The following is a 16,104-nucleotide window of genomic DNA, read 5'->3' as shown; positions in this document are numbered from 1 at the left end:
AATAACGGTCAATTTTAAAAATTTAATAAATTATTATATTTGAAGGGTAAAATTAGTATTTTGAAATGTGAACACAAAAAGAAAATCCTCTTTGTATATTGTTATAGATACAAAATTAAAATCATATATTAACAAAAATTAATTGGACACACAAGCAAATTAAAAATGGAAAAATGATATTTTAACTCACTTTTTTTGATCCATTTTTAACCTATTACTTCAATCACCACTAAATAATTTATTTTAATTCTTTTTACTGATGTGATGATCTAATAGTGATTGAAATGATAGATTAAAAATGGATAAAAAAAATGAATTAAAATATCATTGTCCTTAAAAATGTAACTGAGTTTACTTTCTAAATCAAAATGAAACATGTGCCTCTTACATAATAACTACAAATCATTATTATAGGAAATAAAGTGTAATATTATTTAAAATAACTCAATTTGTTATATAATTATAATTAGTATTTGTATTTAAAATTTACGTTAAACAATAAGATAAAAAAGAAAAAGAACGTCCCCTCCTTCCACTCCTAACAACCTTGGTTATTTTATCCCCTCTTCCACTCTTTTCTCACCAAACATTCAGAGACTACATGAAGAAACCAAGTGGGACCAATTGTGCACACTATCCTTAAAAATTGCGGTGGGGGAACCTACTAAATTTAAGGGAACAACACAGTTTTCAGATCGTATAAATGTTACAGCTCGCGGTTTCATGTCCTCATAAATCATACACAAATGATACAAAACAAAATCTTCTATAAAATGGTTAAAGTGGCATGGCTGCCTTAAAAGGTGGCACCGAACCTGAAGAGGCCAATCACAATGCTGCGCCTGCATTCAAAAATTCATCCCTGGTTGGCAAGCAAATCCAACTATTTCAGGTCATATCAGGCCAAGACCAAGGCAAGGTCTTGAAAGAGATATAATACATGCCAGGTTGCTACATCATGAGCCATCAGCACTTAAGGTTTTACAAGGTCATCTCAAATTTATTCAACAAATGATGTGCGGATGATCCAGCCAAAACACCTCAAATCGATTCCATCACCAAAGACAGCTATCACAAGGTTGATGTAAGAAACTTTGGTACACAGCTGATACCAAAGACAGCTACCACAAGAATGATGCCTCCTTAGCTGACGGTTTCGTCATTTGTAATCAGGATCTTGGATTTAGTTGCAATAAATGATCTATTCAGTTACATTAATATATTTATTACTACTTTCAATTCTATCTATACAAAATTAGAACCGTGAATGAGGCTCCCACCTAGTGAAGTATGGGAAGAATAGATGTAGGAACCCTTGCCCCCGTAAATGGAGAAGTCTTTTCCAGCACTCGAACATGTAACTTCAAGTTACAGGGAAGCAACCTTACTTATCTGCACCTATGTGCAAGGCTCGCTCTCACATTTTCTTTCAAATTATAATTCTTTAAGAAACGGTAAACCAGACACCAAGAATCTAGGAAAGACACCTGACAATCCATTAAGAGCATTGTGGGAGAACAAGTAGAAGGGGCATCTTAGTCTTTCTGCAATTTAATACGGAAAAAGTGAATCTATTATAAAAGTAAATAATATATTTGAAACTCTCATTGAACTGAACAAGATAAAAGTATACTGAGCATATGATAAGAGAATTATTAAAAAACTATCAGAATCTGTCTCACCTCCTGGGTGAAAGACGATCATCCATATTTATGGATTGCTCAAGTCACTTTGATTGGTCCCTAGGAATATTTAGGCAATTAGTAATTCATACTGGCAAACTCCGCAACTACAAATACTAATGCATGGCACAGTTATCAGTTGCATATGCCTGTCCGTGGCGAAAAACCAAAACTCTACCATACCATATAAATTGGCAGACGATATTGCGTACAAATAGCATAAAGATGAATTATAACATACATATAAAGTACCAAAAAGCCAGTTAAACACAATGAATTATTAAAACAAATAACAAGGATCAACATAACAAAATCAGAAATAAAGTTTGAATTTTATGCATTTTTGGTGTAAAAATGTTACTCCACTATCAATATATTTCAATTAACTTCTAGAAAATTGTTTATGAAATAAAATTCGTCAAAGTCTCATAACATAAGCATAAGCATAAGCCACACAACAAAAAATATCTTAGAAGCGAGAATAAATGAAGGCCGATCAAGCAAAAAAAAGAGAGGAAAAAAGATGTTGAAAAAACTGAATAATAAAAGAGGAAAAAAAGAAAAATTGTCGTGACAACATCTAAATTTAAAATAGAGAATAAAACAAATATAGAAGAGAGTGTGAAGGGAAAAAAAAAGCAGATGGAAAAAAAAATGCAGAATCAACGAGAGATGAAAACAAATAGGTTTAACTAGAGATGGTGGTTGCTGAAGTTCGAGATGGGTCCGAAGGGAGATGCCAAACTGAAAGTTCAAGTTCTAAACATCAGGAACATATTACTTTATCTTTTGAAAAAATATAAATAGTATTTCCCCGCGAAGGCAGCTATTGGAACTTAGGTATAAAAGAGGCAAAAACTTAAAACAAATTAAAGAATATGAATTTTGAGGACAGGATACTCTGTATAAAAAAATTCAGCATACAATACTTACCTGAAACAGTTACATCAGGAAGCACTAGATCTGTCATCTTAACCTCTTCTGATAATTTGGCGGCACTCCCCACATCTATGGATCCATTGCTTTTCCTCACCACTTTTGCCCGTCTGAGTTGACAAATATAGTAAAGTTAAAGTTTCACACGAAATAGAATAATGATATTTGAGATTATATATAATAGAGAAATTGAGTTCAAACCTGATTAACTTGCGCTTTGTAATGCCTGCCTTCAGCTTTGATGACACCCCTGTTTATAAATCAAGAAAATATTATTTAAATTGATCCAGAAACTCATCATGCACAGAGGACAAAGAATAGAAAAAATGAGAAGCAAAGAAAAGGTAACAGCTTGTTTGGTTCGTGAAAATATTTTCAATTTTTCTCTTTATGATTTAACAAATAACTACGTAAATTGTATTGCTTTCACTTTACTTCCTGTTTTCAAAAGATATTTATACAGAAACGAAGAAAACAGCATTTCATAAGGTATATCACTCACCTGGTTTAAGAGCCAAAGAGGTTGAAACAGGCTTACGATTGCCCCTCTCACTTTTAATGAAATCAATGACAGAATCAGCATTCACCCCCAAACCTTTTCTTCCGACTAGTTTCACTCCTAGCTTTTCACAGAGGTAATTCAATCTCATTTCATCACCACCTCTTACCTCTCTTAGGTCAAGAACCTGTTGTCTTGTAAGTAATGTGTAAACATGAAGCTGTTGTTGTTGATTAAAATGTGACTGAAGCTGCTGAAAAAGTAATTTGTTAGAGTGCTGTTGGTCTTGTTTTGCAACTTCATTACATTTCTTTCTAGCCTCACCAAATGTTACCCTCAAGATTGCTGGTGACTTGGGGTCTGTATTCTTATGAGCAAAAATGATAGAAAAGCTCCCAAATTCTATATCAGGTTCTCTAAATAAATCTGCAAGAAGGGAAGCACAAGAATGAGCATTTGAAGGGGCCTTGTCAACTTTCACCTTCAGTGTTCGAATATTATAATGGTGGGCCATATTTGCAGCTTCTCTTAGACCACTTAGGAAAGCCCCGTGCATAGTAGCAGGATAGCGTCTAGTGGTTGCTTCCCCAGCAAAGAAAAGCCTACCATCTCCCACACTTTCTGCTAAAATATCGTAGTCGTCACCAGAAGCTCCAACTGCAACATTGGAGTAAGAACCAAAGCAGAAGGGATCACTACCCCATCTAGTACAGACAGTTTGGATTGGTTCAGGAACATTGATTCCTTTTGGTTCATATATACCTACAGACATATAAAGCATTTTTCTTCATACATATTTACTAAAATAAAGTAATCAAATATAAGTAATTGAGGATAATATGATTTGACTAAAAAATTAAACTTGTCCAATGAAAATTAAGAATTTCAACTGAATTATAATGAGAAAAGGATACAACTTCATTTACATATATTATAAATAAAACTCATATCACAAGACGTGTTAGGAAACTGAGGAAATCATACAAACTACATGATAATGGATATGCAATTTATTGTCCTCTAATTTATTTTTCTTTGCTTATTTTGTATGGATATTCTTATCTTGTAAATTGTATTAGCCAAAGTATAATGTAGGTAGTAACTTTCATATAAAGTGTACCCTTGAGAATTTGAAGAACCCGTGTGACTGCATCTGTGGGGGGCATGCTCTCAAACTTATGTGCAGCTTCCCCTGCCACTAAAGCAATCAACAGGGGACCACCAGCAACTGTTGCATAACTGTAAAACAAGAAAAACTCCCCACGACGACTTGGATCATCAGAAAGATGTCCAAATGTGTCAAGATCCATCTCCCAAAACACATGAGGAAAAAGCATGGCAACCTTATTCAGCAGACCAAACCCCAACCTTTTTATCCCATCAAGCTTCCTCTGAGGCAACTCTGGTATAAACTTGATAGACCCGTTCTTCAATACACCTAATGGAACAGTGCACAAAGCCATATCACCCTCAAACACCTGATTCCCTGCAATCACCTGCACTCCATCGCCACTATACCTAATCGTATGCACAGTTTTCTCATACAAAATTGGTACATTCTCTGCCAAAGCCTGAACCAGCTTCCCATTTCCTCCAGGCAAAAAACAATGATCTCCCCCCATATCATAAGGATCATCCTGGTCCCAAAATGCAAGGGAAAGATTTGACAACAACCCCGCATTTGCATACTCCAAATTAGCGAGATGCCAATTGAACAAACTCAACTCCTCATCACTCACCGAGTCCTTAAAGACTTGCTGGAACGTCTCCAATGCTGCCCCAAGGGACACATCCACCGAGACCTCCCCCATCAACTGCCTCAACCTACTCGCCTTGTCGAGCATACGATTAAACGCAGACTCCACCTTCACATCCGTATCCGGATCAACCGGCCTCCCATCCACGCAATAAAGGGGACACTTATCCCTCACCTTATGAAGCAACTCACCCAACTGCCTCCCCACAATCCCAAGGGGATTTCCCAACGTACCCGTCAGCACACTACCACCCAAATCTGCAGCAGCACACAGCCTATTCCCTCCCTCCATCTTCTTCGTATAAACACGACCACCGGCGCGCTTCCGCCCTTCCAACACCGTCACCTTGAACCCAAATCTCATAAGCTGCCGAGCCGCAGCCAACCCGGCAAGCCCGGCGCCGACGATAATCACCGACGGCTTGCTCGCCTCCACTGGAATCTTCTCCTTGATGGGAGAGGCCACTCCGAAATTGATGTAACCATGCGAGACAAGGTAATTATATGCGGAATCCAAAAGCACGTGGTAATGTTGCGGAATGTAATCCAGGAAGGTTTTCTTACTCACCCAATTGGACACGTTTTCGCGCCATTTTGCAATTATGTGATTCCGAATGAGAGTGTAATTTACCTGCTCGATGCCGCCGATGACCGGGAGCACTGCGGCGTCTAACTCCTCCTCCGTCAGAGAGTCCGCCGGAAAACCGGCGGTGAGGGCGATTAGGGCTTCGGTTTTGGCTTCTTTGTTGATTACGATAATCTCGTCAGAGGCAGGGGTTCGGGAGGAAGAGGAAGATGGAGAGTCGGTAGGCAGGGCGAGTGGAAGGCGAAACGACGCCGGATTGCGCTGGGAGCGGCCGCGACGTCGCTTCTTGGGGACGGAAAAAGAGAGGTAGTGACTCAAGGTGGTGGAGTTCGGGTTCTGGAGGAGATTTGGGATTGAATCGGAGGTTGGGTCCAAGAAAACGTTGGGACTTGGGTGAGTGTTAGGGTTAGGGTTTACGGTGGAGGAAAATTGAGGTGGGGGATCCATTAAACTGTATCGTTTGATTTTCGATTACGATGAAATAAGAGCCATTTGGTTTTGGTAATTTAAGAATCAGCTACCGGAATTTGGAAGCTTTAAGGCTTAGCATCCGTGCGCTGCCGCTGCCGCTGCCGCCACCGTTCGGAATGTTGCGCCGTTCAGACACACAGAAGCTCGCGTTCGCGCAGGAACATTTTGGAATATTGTGTATAATTATTAAAATCTATTTTTAAAAATAATATAATTATTAAAATAATAATATTTATTTTTCCTTTTAATCTCTAATTTAATATTCAATATAGTAATAGATTTACTATGATTAAATTCTACTTTTTCATTCTTTAACTTGGTCTTTTATTTTTATTTTCTTTTAATTTCAGCCTAGCCTTTTATGTTTCTAAACCACTTTATTGTAGTCATTTCATGAAAAATGTTCATAGAATATAATGTAATTGCTATACGTATATGCGTATTTAGTTTGTTAATTTAGTGAACAAAACTCCTTTTAACTCGATTCTCCCTCCCAACAACAGTAATAATGAGATTTTAATAGTTATTTTCCTTTTTCTTTAAATTTTGTCAATATGGAAGCAAATCAATTCAACAATATAGATGTACATATAATAACCATATCATATTTTATTAACGTTTTTCCTTAATTATGTGTTTAAAAATAATCAAAATGAATAGTTTTAAAAACTTAAAAAAAGATTAAAATTTACTTCGTTTTAAGGGATTAAACTAATGTGAAGACTGATTTTCCACTTCAGCAAAGCATCAATTGGAGAAGAATTGAAAGCATGAGGCTGGGAAAATGCAGAAAAGTACATTAGAAGAAGCAACCAAAAGGATTGGAGCTTCATGGACAAAAGAGTTGGAAATATGAGAAACATAGGGATTGTTGAAATAATATTCAAGTGGTTTAGAAATTGTTGTCACAACATTATTTAATAACACAAATTTGAAAGCTAAAATAAATTATTTTAAAATTAGAATACATAAAAAACCACTTTCAAATTTAGGGATTATAAAAATATTTTTAAATTTGGAGACTACAGATATTTTAAATTTAAAGAAATTATAATGTCAATTTTATATTTTTACTGATCCACTTTTAAATTTAAGGGACCAAAATAAAGTTTAATGCAAATTTTAGAGAATGAAATTTTTTTAGCCGAAAAAAATCTTCAAAATGTATTTCCACATTATTTATTATTTTACTGCGTGATCCGGACATTGTTAGCCACCACCACGTTAACGATGTTAACAACAAATGTAATTACATTAATGATTAGGAATAAAAGGATAATTCTTTAAATTTTAAATTAAAAATTAATTTTTAATTTAGGACAAGAAAAAAAAAAAACATCAAGTTTAAGGATTGAAAGAATATTTAACCATAAAATTATTATTTATGTTTAGAATTCATTTGTGCTGTTTCATTAATTAGTGTTGGTGCTGACCATATTCTAAGATAAACTTGCATTCTTTTTCGATCAAACTTTCATGATCTCTCTGGTATATAATTTTATAATTTTCTAGTTTAATACTTTTATAATTTAACATATTATATATATATATATATATATATATATATATATATTTCGGGTGTAGGGACCAAGAGCCTACTAAAGAACCTCTTCAAGCTTACTCCACTTCCCACTGCAAGGATAACTTCTCCAAGAAGATCAACTCCTTAGCTCCATCGGTTGGGGATGACGATCGGGGTACCTGTCTAAAGGGCTCCGATGCTTAAGTCAGTAAAGGACTGATCGGTGTATCAGTGTAACTGCTGTAATAAATGCGAATTTAAGATGCTCACCAACCTACCTTTGGGCCCTATTTATAGTTTTCGGTGTGGGCCTGTGATTAGGGTTCCTTAATCACGGCCCAATGATCCTTTAATCAAGATTACTGACTCGTTTAACGTTAATTAAACCGATTGACTGGTTGTTTGACCGTGCGACCGATGACCGCTTGACTGGGTTAGTTATACTTTGTTTTTAACAAGTGAACGATTCGCGTATGGCTGATCAACCGACAGACGCATGTAAAGGACTACGCGAATCTAGATACTGATCGACCGACCGACCCGATGGTTGATCAACTGATTGTCCTTTATTAGGTTAATGTGTTGTTCGTGCGATGCCGATCGATCGATGTCCCGTTGGGGATCAGAATGTCACTCGTTTATGTGTTACCGATTGACCGATGGGCCTGGACATGGTTGACTTGTGAGACCGATCAACCGATTGCTTCTGGCAGTACCGTGACTTATTTGTATAACCGTTTGACCGATGGTCCTACAATTTATTCACCGGGCCGTTCGACCGCTTGTCTCTTAACGAGGTTATGTGGTTTGTTCGTAGAATCGATTGACCGATGGTCCACAATTTATTTACCCGGCCGTTTGACCGATGATGTTTTATACACGAGTTTTTCCAACCTTGTTTGATGGGCCTGAGGATTGGTTTTGGCCGAGTGACCGATAGAACATACAGTACAATATATATTTAATTTTATAAAATTAATTAAAATGACTTCTTAGAAACCAAATGTGTCGCTCCCCAGCCTCATCCCAAATTTCACAACTAAGAAACTAAATTAACCATTCAAACACAAATTACCTATGCAACCAAAAAATCAACAATTGCAAACATACCAAGTATTTACATTACAAGTTTATAGGCACTCGTACTTGCATAGTTTGACCTGGCCAAATTCACAATATATATATATATATATATATATATATATATATATATATATATATATATATATATATATATATAATATATAATCAAACTCAAATATTAAAATTACATCTTTTTCAAATCGAAATAGAGACGAATGACAAACCAGAAATAAAACTTACAAATAGAATTGAAGTTAGTATCATAATTTATTTTGTAAAATTACAGAAAAATCGAAAAGATAAGTTTGTAAAAATAAGATTTTGGGTCTGAGAATCAGTTATGTGTTGACATCCTATCATGCGCGTCTTAAGACGATACATTTATTTAAATGTGCAAAAATTACGTGATTTTCAAAATATTTAATTTTTTTCAAAAATAAAAAAATACTATTAAATAATTAAAAATATTTATTTTTATTTTTGGGACCAACCCGTACGAGTCACGGGCAGCCCATACAAGCTGCGGGTCATGCAGAATGGGCCTTTGCGAGTTAGAGAAATCAATATCTCACTTCGTTTCACTTTTTGGCGGACTTGCGGATCGGTCTGCACACTTACAGACCGGTCTGTTAGGTCAAATCTATATTATTACTCCAAGGAAAAATAAAAAAATACTTTCTATAATTAGATTTTGAATAAAAATTATCTTCTTCTATACTACAAAAATATCATCGTGTTCATTTTTTATATATTCTACGTCCAACTGATATAGAAAATAACGCATGACTTACAAAATTCTCATCGCGTTATTTTTTATACCTAATAGATTAAAACCAATATAATATATGGATATAAAGTGTTTTTCGGTGAGAGGATATTGTTCGCTATATTAATTATGTTAACAAACAAAATAACACGAAAAGAAAAAAAAAAGAAAAAATGTATAAATTTAAGGATTAAAAATTTATTTAACCTTGAAATTCGAATCTATGTTTATATTTGATTTCTGGAGTCCTGTTTCCACAATTCATTAATTCGTGTAGGTGTGGTGACACATATTCTAAGGTAAGCTTGCATTATTTCTCAATGAAAGATTGACTTACCAAGTCTTTTTGTATGACCTCTGATATAGATTGAAAACTTCATGACAAATGCATCATATTTATTAACTCATATTTATACTTATATTTATATATAAATATAAATCCTGATATGTACATTTCAAATATATTACCAATTAAAATGTTAAAATTTAACACTTTCATTCAAATATGCTTTAAATAAATTATTTAAATGATATTTTCATATTTACACTTAATACTTTTAATTTTAGGAAAAGTAACTACCTAAATAAATAAAATTTGTATATTGTATTCATAATTGTACTTTTTTTCATTTATTATAATTTGAAAAAGAATTAGTTTAAAATTTTCAACAATCTACAAATTTTGTCTCGTGAACAAAATTTATATCAGACCATATTATTATTGAATTTATATAAAAAATATAGTAAGATAATACCAAAAAAGTCAATAGATATTATGTAATTATATTTCCCTAAAATGAAGAAGTAGTTTCTACAATTATTTGTTTGTTAAAGAAAATGAAATAACAATGATAAATTTAAGAGGAAATGAAATAAAGATAGATGGGGAGACATTTGGGGAGGAGTGGGAACCCTAATTCCATTCTTGCCTTGATCACTTCAGCTGAATTAATATATGTGCAGACAGATTTGATAATTATGCATATGTTCACATCAGTGTATTTGAGAGTATTTGAGGAAGAAGATGTGTGGGATCAGTCCATTTCTATAGTCGTATAAGAGATGAGATTTGAGATGAATTATTCTATGTGAAAATAGGTTTCAACTCCTGAGTTAATCTGACTTATCATGAGTTTGAATTAGGTTGAATATAGAAAAATTCAATTTTTTCAAAAGTAGATTCAATTGAGTTTGATACTTAATTCACGGGTTAAACGGATTCAAGTCGGGTTGAAGGTAAGTTGACCTATTAAACCCACCAACATATTTTTACAATTTTTAATTTTTTTTTGCTATAATTATTTAGTACTTCTAATTATATAGGTTCACAATTTCATATTTTTAAATGCTAGAGTGTTACTCCATAATATTTGAATAGTTTGAATGTTTAATCAATTGGTTTGTAATGTTATATACATTGGTAATATAATCTTTAACTATTATAATAATATTTTAAGAATTAAGTGAACAATTTGATTTTACTATTTACTATTAAAAGTTAATTAAGTCAATTCACTCTCATTGTAATGTAATAAATATATAAAATAAATTGCAGAAAAAAAAAAATTTGTAAGTGAGTCAACCCATTAACCCACCAACCCGTGGTGGGTTAGGCTAGGTTGCAAAATTTTTGGCTCACCAAAATGTAAGCCAGATTGAGCTGACCCTTTCTTAGCTTAACATGTGATGAGCCAATCCTTATAAGTCGAGTTGATTTACTTTAACACCCTATTATTCACGTAGTGTTATTTTACTGAAATGACCCTTTTTTTTTTTCAAACGTGAAAGCTTTGTTGAGAAGGCTGTGAATCAAAGGAGGCTTTGTTATATTATTATTATTATTATTACATGTGTAAATATTGGCACAACAGTGCCTTTGTGTACTATCTTTTAAATATGCATTATATTATATTAGTAGATGATGGTTGATGATATTGTAATATTATTAAGTTAATATACAAAATAAATTTATATTTATTATAAACAAAGTGAAATAAATAAAAAAAAAATAAGATGAATAGAAAAAGAGAGAAGATAAACAGTCTTACAAAAACATGTTAAAATAATAGTTAATTTTTTAAAATTTAACAAATAATTATTGTATAAAGAGTAAAGTTAAAATTAGAATATATGATGAAACTTAAGTATTATTAGATATAACTGTAACTCCAAAATTGTGCTGAAATTATTATGAAATTGTTCTAGAAAATTTTATGATTTTTCAAGTGTGGAAATGTTGTAAAAACAGCCAAATTAAAAAAAAAAAAAACATAGCAGTTTGACATAGCAGTCAGAGCCCACCAGACGTCAAACTACTCTGTTTTTTTTTTTTTTCCATTTAGTGCGAAAATTGACGTTTGCTGCTTTTGGCCCCGACGTTGGATAACATTGGACTCCTATTGTCCTGACGTTAAGTGACGTCTGCTATGTTTTTCGACGTTATTTTGACGTCACCCAGTACCACGTCAGTGTTTGGACAAACGTCAAAAACCGAAAATATAGGACTTTAAAAGACTTTTTTGTGTTAGTGAATATGAAAAGAAAAAAATTATCTTTATATATAATTATAGATTATTATTACTATTATAATTAATTATAATAATAATAATAATAACAAATAATAATAATATATTAATTTTAACTGTAAAGTAAAATAATAATTTTTTATTTTAATCTATTTAAATAATTTTTTATTTATTATATCCCTCTAATCTTTCGGAAAGTTTACTTAATTTTTTTTTTCATCTCTAAATTATTTTAAACATAGTACACAAATTTTACCTCAAAGTTTATCAAATTCATTTCTCTCGTTCTCAAATTCATTTCTCTCTTTCTCAAATTCATTCTTATAAGCGAACAAAATGTAAACATTTTGGCTTTAGTGTAATTAAACCTTCCAATCTTGGACGGGTGGGTGAGGAGGACTGGACTGTGGTTTTTTCTCGAAGTGGCTTGGCTTTTAATTGTCATGCGGCTGCGTGGGAGAGGAACGCTGCCTCGTGTGAGTGCATGCTAATGTTATTGTGATAAGACATGTCAAGAGGATGTGTAGGATAAATGTAACAATTTTTTCGTATTTTACCTGTATGATAAATATTGTCTTGTATTATATTTATATATATATATAGGTATTTGTTATACATGTGATTGGATATTTTTTTAATATTTATGGGTATCAATGGGTATCCACAGGTATTTAAAAAAAAATTATTTAACAACATATTTTAATCTTAAATTTAAATAAAATACAATACATAACATTTATAAATTTCAAACAGAATTCAAATAACCTATTTAATTAGTGTTGAATGACAAATTATAAAAGAAATAATTTTTTTAAAAACTAATTAATAAAAACATAACTCATTCAAAATCAATAAGTTAATATTTTAAACATGTTTTTTTTAATTTTTTTAATTTAAATTATAATATAGCGGTAAGGATATCCACGAGTACAGATATTATGATACCCGTACCTGCATAGTTAACATGCTGGTATAAAAAATACTCGTAAAATACTCGTACTCATTACCCACATGTATCTATTTACAATATTCATTTTCTACCTGTTGTCAATTTTATCCACATATACCCACAGGTACAAACTTTTTTTACATCCCTAATTATTGTTGACTTTCTATTCTTTATTTCTTCTAATTGTTTGATTTGTTATGAAATTCATTCACATTTTCAATATACTTTTCATCTTGTCATAACTTTATGTAATTATGTTCAAATGATGTATGTCAATTAAATATTTTTAATGTCTCACATTTGAATATTTATATATTTTTTAATATTTTTATTTATTGTATATTTTCATTTCACATGAGAATGTTTAATACTATCAAATTAAGTGTTTAATAGCATAAACCTTTCATTTACTAGGTAATATAAAAAAATTATCTTCTTTATTATATTATTATTAATTTTTGTTTCATTTGATTTTGTTTCGTTAAAACAATTTTTGTTATTTCTCAACCATTGACTATATTGATATTTGAAAATTTTTCCTAGATCTTTAAGGTATTTTTCATCTTATCATACCCTTAATTATATATATTTATTTTTCTTTCTGCGATTTCATTCAATAATCTCTCAAATTGTTTATAAGACAAACGTTGATAATTTTTTAATATTTTTAGTTTTTGTTTATTTTTATCATGTATAATTTTGTCATTATAATTATATAAATAAATTTTATTTACTATAATATAAATTTTAAATAAAATTTATTTATCTAATTTGTCATGAATTTTTTTATCACCATCCAACATATATTGAAGTTCAAAAAATAAAAGATCGACGTTAAACTTTTATTATTATTAATTTAATATTTGTTATTTGTTCTTTGTATGATTTTAATCAAGTTATGTATTATAACTTTTATTAGTGTACAAAAAGAAAGATTTATTAAAATTTAAAATATTGAAGTAAACAGACATTTAAAATATATTTTTATCAACTAGGTTTCATTAATGTTTGCAAATATAAGTAAACAAAAATTTATTAATATTTCTTTTTGATGATTCCATCATACATGATTGAGTTGCGAAAACTCCTGGATAGGTATCCTACATCTGAACTGAATTCTTTCTAGTTAAAGAATATTTTTCTAGTTGCTCTGGAACAATTAGGAGATTCTCTAGAAGAAATACAGAGTTTTGCTTTTGGTAACAACATGCTATGGGGTGGTGGTCCCGCTTATGAGGTCAAATCCATACGTTCTAAGAACAAATATTGGAATCTCATCGATCTCATAAATATTATAGTAAATCCCATCAATCGAATCGCTTTATGATATCCACATTTGACTTACAAAATGGATATTAAAATACTTGCTAATTACGGGTAACATATACTTACGGATATCAATTATTTGTCACAAATTTTATTTACAAATATCCATGGATATAGATATTTTTGTCATCCCCACTAATTTATATTAAAAAATTTCATCTTATCCTACGTTACCGAAATATTTACATGTTCAAAACAAATCTAAAAAAATCTTTATTAATATTTCTTAAAATTCTTAAAACAACATTTTCTTAAAATTCTATAATTATGTTCGTAGTATTATTTTCCCTGCTTTCTCTTACATCATTCAATAATATATATATATATATATATATATATATATATATATATATATATATATATATATATATATATATATATATATATATATATATAATGAAATTTTCAAAGTTATGTTACCGGTCATTTGGACTGACTTGGTAAGTCAATTTTTCATTGAAAAATAAGGCAAATATATGTTAGAATATGTCTTACCACTTAAATTGTGGAAACGAGTTATTTTAAACCCAACGGAACACGCCAACATACAGTTTATGCATGTTGACTCTATTTATATCAATGATTTTTTTATTAAAATAAACCCAAATTTTAAAAAAGAAAGTGATTTTTTTTCTAAAATAAATCCAAATAAAAAGAATAATTACCTAACTAAAGCTTTGAAAAGTTTATTTCTATATAAATATTTTATTAATTAAATAGTAAATTTATAATTTTACTTAAATTATTTAATTAATTTATTAAATATATAAACTAAAAAAACTGTATTCGAATCGGCTAAAAATCGTTATCCAATGGGAGAAATGTCAAAAATTTATATAATTTATACAGTTATAGGTCTACTTCAGTAAATAAACTTTTCAAAGTGTTAATTAGGATCTCATAATTTTTCTGTTTCTCTTTGTTGGTCACAATTATCTATATTTTATCTTTGTCAATACAATCTTTTTTTGCATATAATATCACTTTTAGTTTGTTGCAGAACTTGCATACACAATGAAGGTGAATGAGAAATGTGACGTGTATAGTTTTAGAGCGTTGGCATGGGAAATACTTCTTGGAAAGCACCCCGGTGATTTTATATCATCTTCATCCACTTGATCATATGACATTGACGGATAAGTTGGACCAACGTCTTCCTACTCCAACAAAACTTTGTGTTAAGGTGACATCAATTGCTAAGACAGCACTTGCTTGCTTGATTGAAATGAATTTGTAATGGAGAGCTCATCTTCCATGGATGGACTCAACATTGCAACTTACATATATATAGTTAGAGATTGGAGTTATTAGAGACCGTTCCCAAAAGCATAAAGTGCAAATAGCCAAACACTAGAAAGAATCATGTCTTCTCTTTCTTTCTCCATCCCCTACCTTCTTTTTTCTGTGCGAACCTTTTTATTTTCTCTTTTGTGTGCTAATTAAATGTCATTCTTACATTCATATTGAATTAATAACCGCGGAAAGAGAACTTGAATACACAACTCTAAATACGAAAGATAAGAAAACACTTTAATACCAATTAAAATAAGAGATGTTTAGAGCTCTAAATTAGGTTTTGGATGCAGAAAAGGTTTTGGAGCTCTAAATTAAGAAAACATATTTAATCTATTTTTTTTATAGTGATATATTCGTTTCTTCGATATACTAATTTTACTTCACAACAAGTTCTAAATCTTGCGGAAAATGATCTTGTATCTGAATTGCCTATAGTTGGTTATTCAATTTTTGTGGTCACATATACTATATTGCAATTGATCTTATTGTCGAAATCAGATAGGTGGACTACATGAAACAATGCCAAATCTTAGAAGTATTAAGTCCCTTCCAAATTGGTTAGGACAACTTGAACAACTACAAAACTTTCATTTAATCTTTTTTGTGTATGTTGTACATGGGCTTGGGAATTGGATTTGCAGTAGGATTCTGGGGTGTTGTTGGCACCATTTTCTTCAACGGAAGATGTAGACATGCTTATTTTAGAT

The 16,104-nt window shown here is 31.3% G+C and overlaps 1 protein-coding gene across 2 annotated transcripts; it reads right to left on the bottom strand.

Moving 5' to 3' along the window:
- Positions 1 to 639: 639 nt before the first annotated feature.
- On the bottom strand, positions 640 to 6,104 carry FLD (protein FLOWERING locus D-like protein). 2 transcript variants are annotated; one of them, XM_028079676.2, is made up of 6 exons: positions 4,238 to 6,101; positions 3,121 to 3,879; positions 2,820 to 2,868; positions 2,616 to 2,728; positions 1,683 to 1,742; positions 640 to 1,544 (listed from the first exon to the last, which is right to left on the bottom strand). In XM_028079676.2, exons 1-5 carry the CDS (start codon positions 5,904 to 5,906, stop codon positions 1,711 to 1,713), a joined length of 2,622 nt encoding a protein of 873 aa, XP_027935477.1. In that variant the 5' UTR covers positions 5,907 to 6,101; the 3' UTR covers positions 640 to 1,544; positions 1,683 to 1,710. The 2 variants fall into 2 exon arrangements, 1 of the variants encoding a protein (XP_027935477.1); XR_003605839.2 differs by lacking the exons at positions 640 to 1,544; positions 1,683 to 1,742; positions 2,616 to 2,728 and having other exon boundaries at positions 3,121 to 3,370; positions 3,442 to 3,879; positions 4,238 to 6,104.
- Positions 6,105 to 16,104: the final 10,000 nt, after the last annotated feature.

The sequence above is a fragment of the Vigna unguiculata genome, chromosome 7 (genome assembly GCF_037176805.1).
Source record: "Vigna unguiculata cultivar grain cowpea cultivar isolate G323 ecotype 2 chromosome 7, ASM3717680v1, whole genome shotgun sequence".
NCBI classification, from domain to species: domain Eukaryota; kingdom Viridiplantae; phylum Streptophyta; class Magnoliopsida; order Fabales; family Fabaceae; genus Vigna; species Vigna unguiculata.
This window is presented reverse-complemented; position numbering and strand designations above follow the sequence as displayed.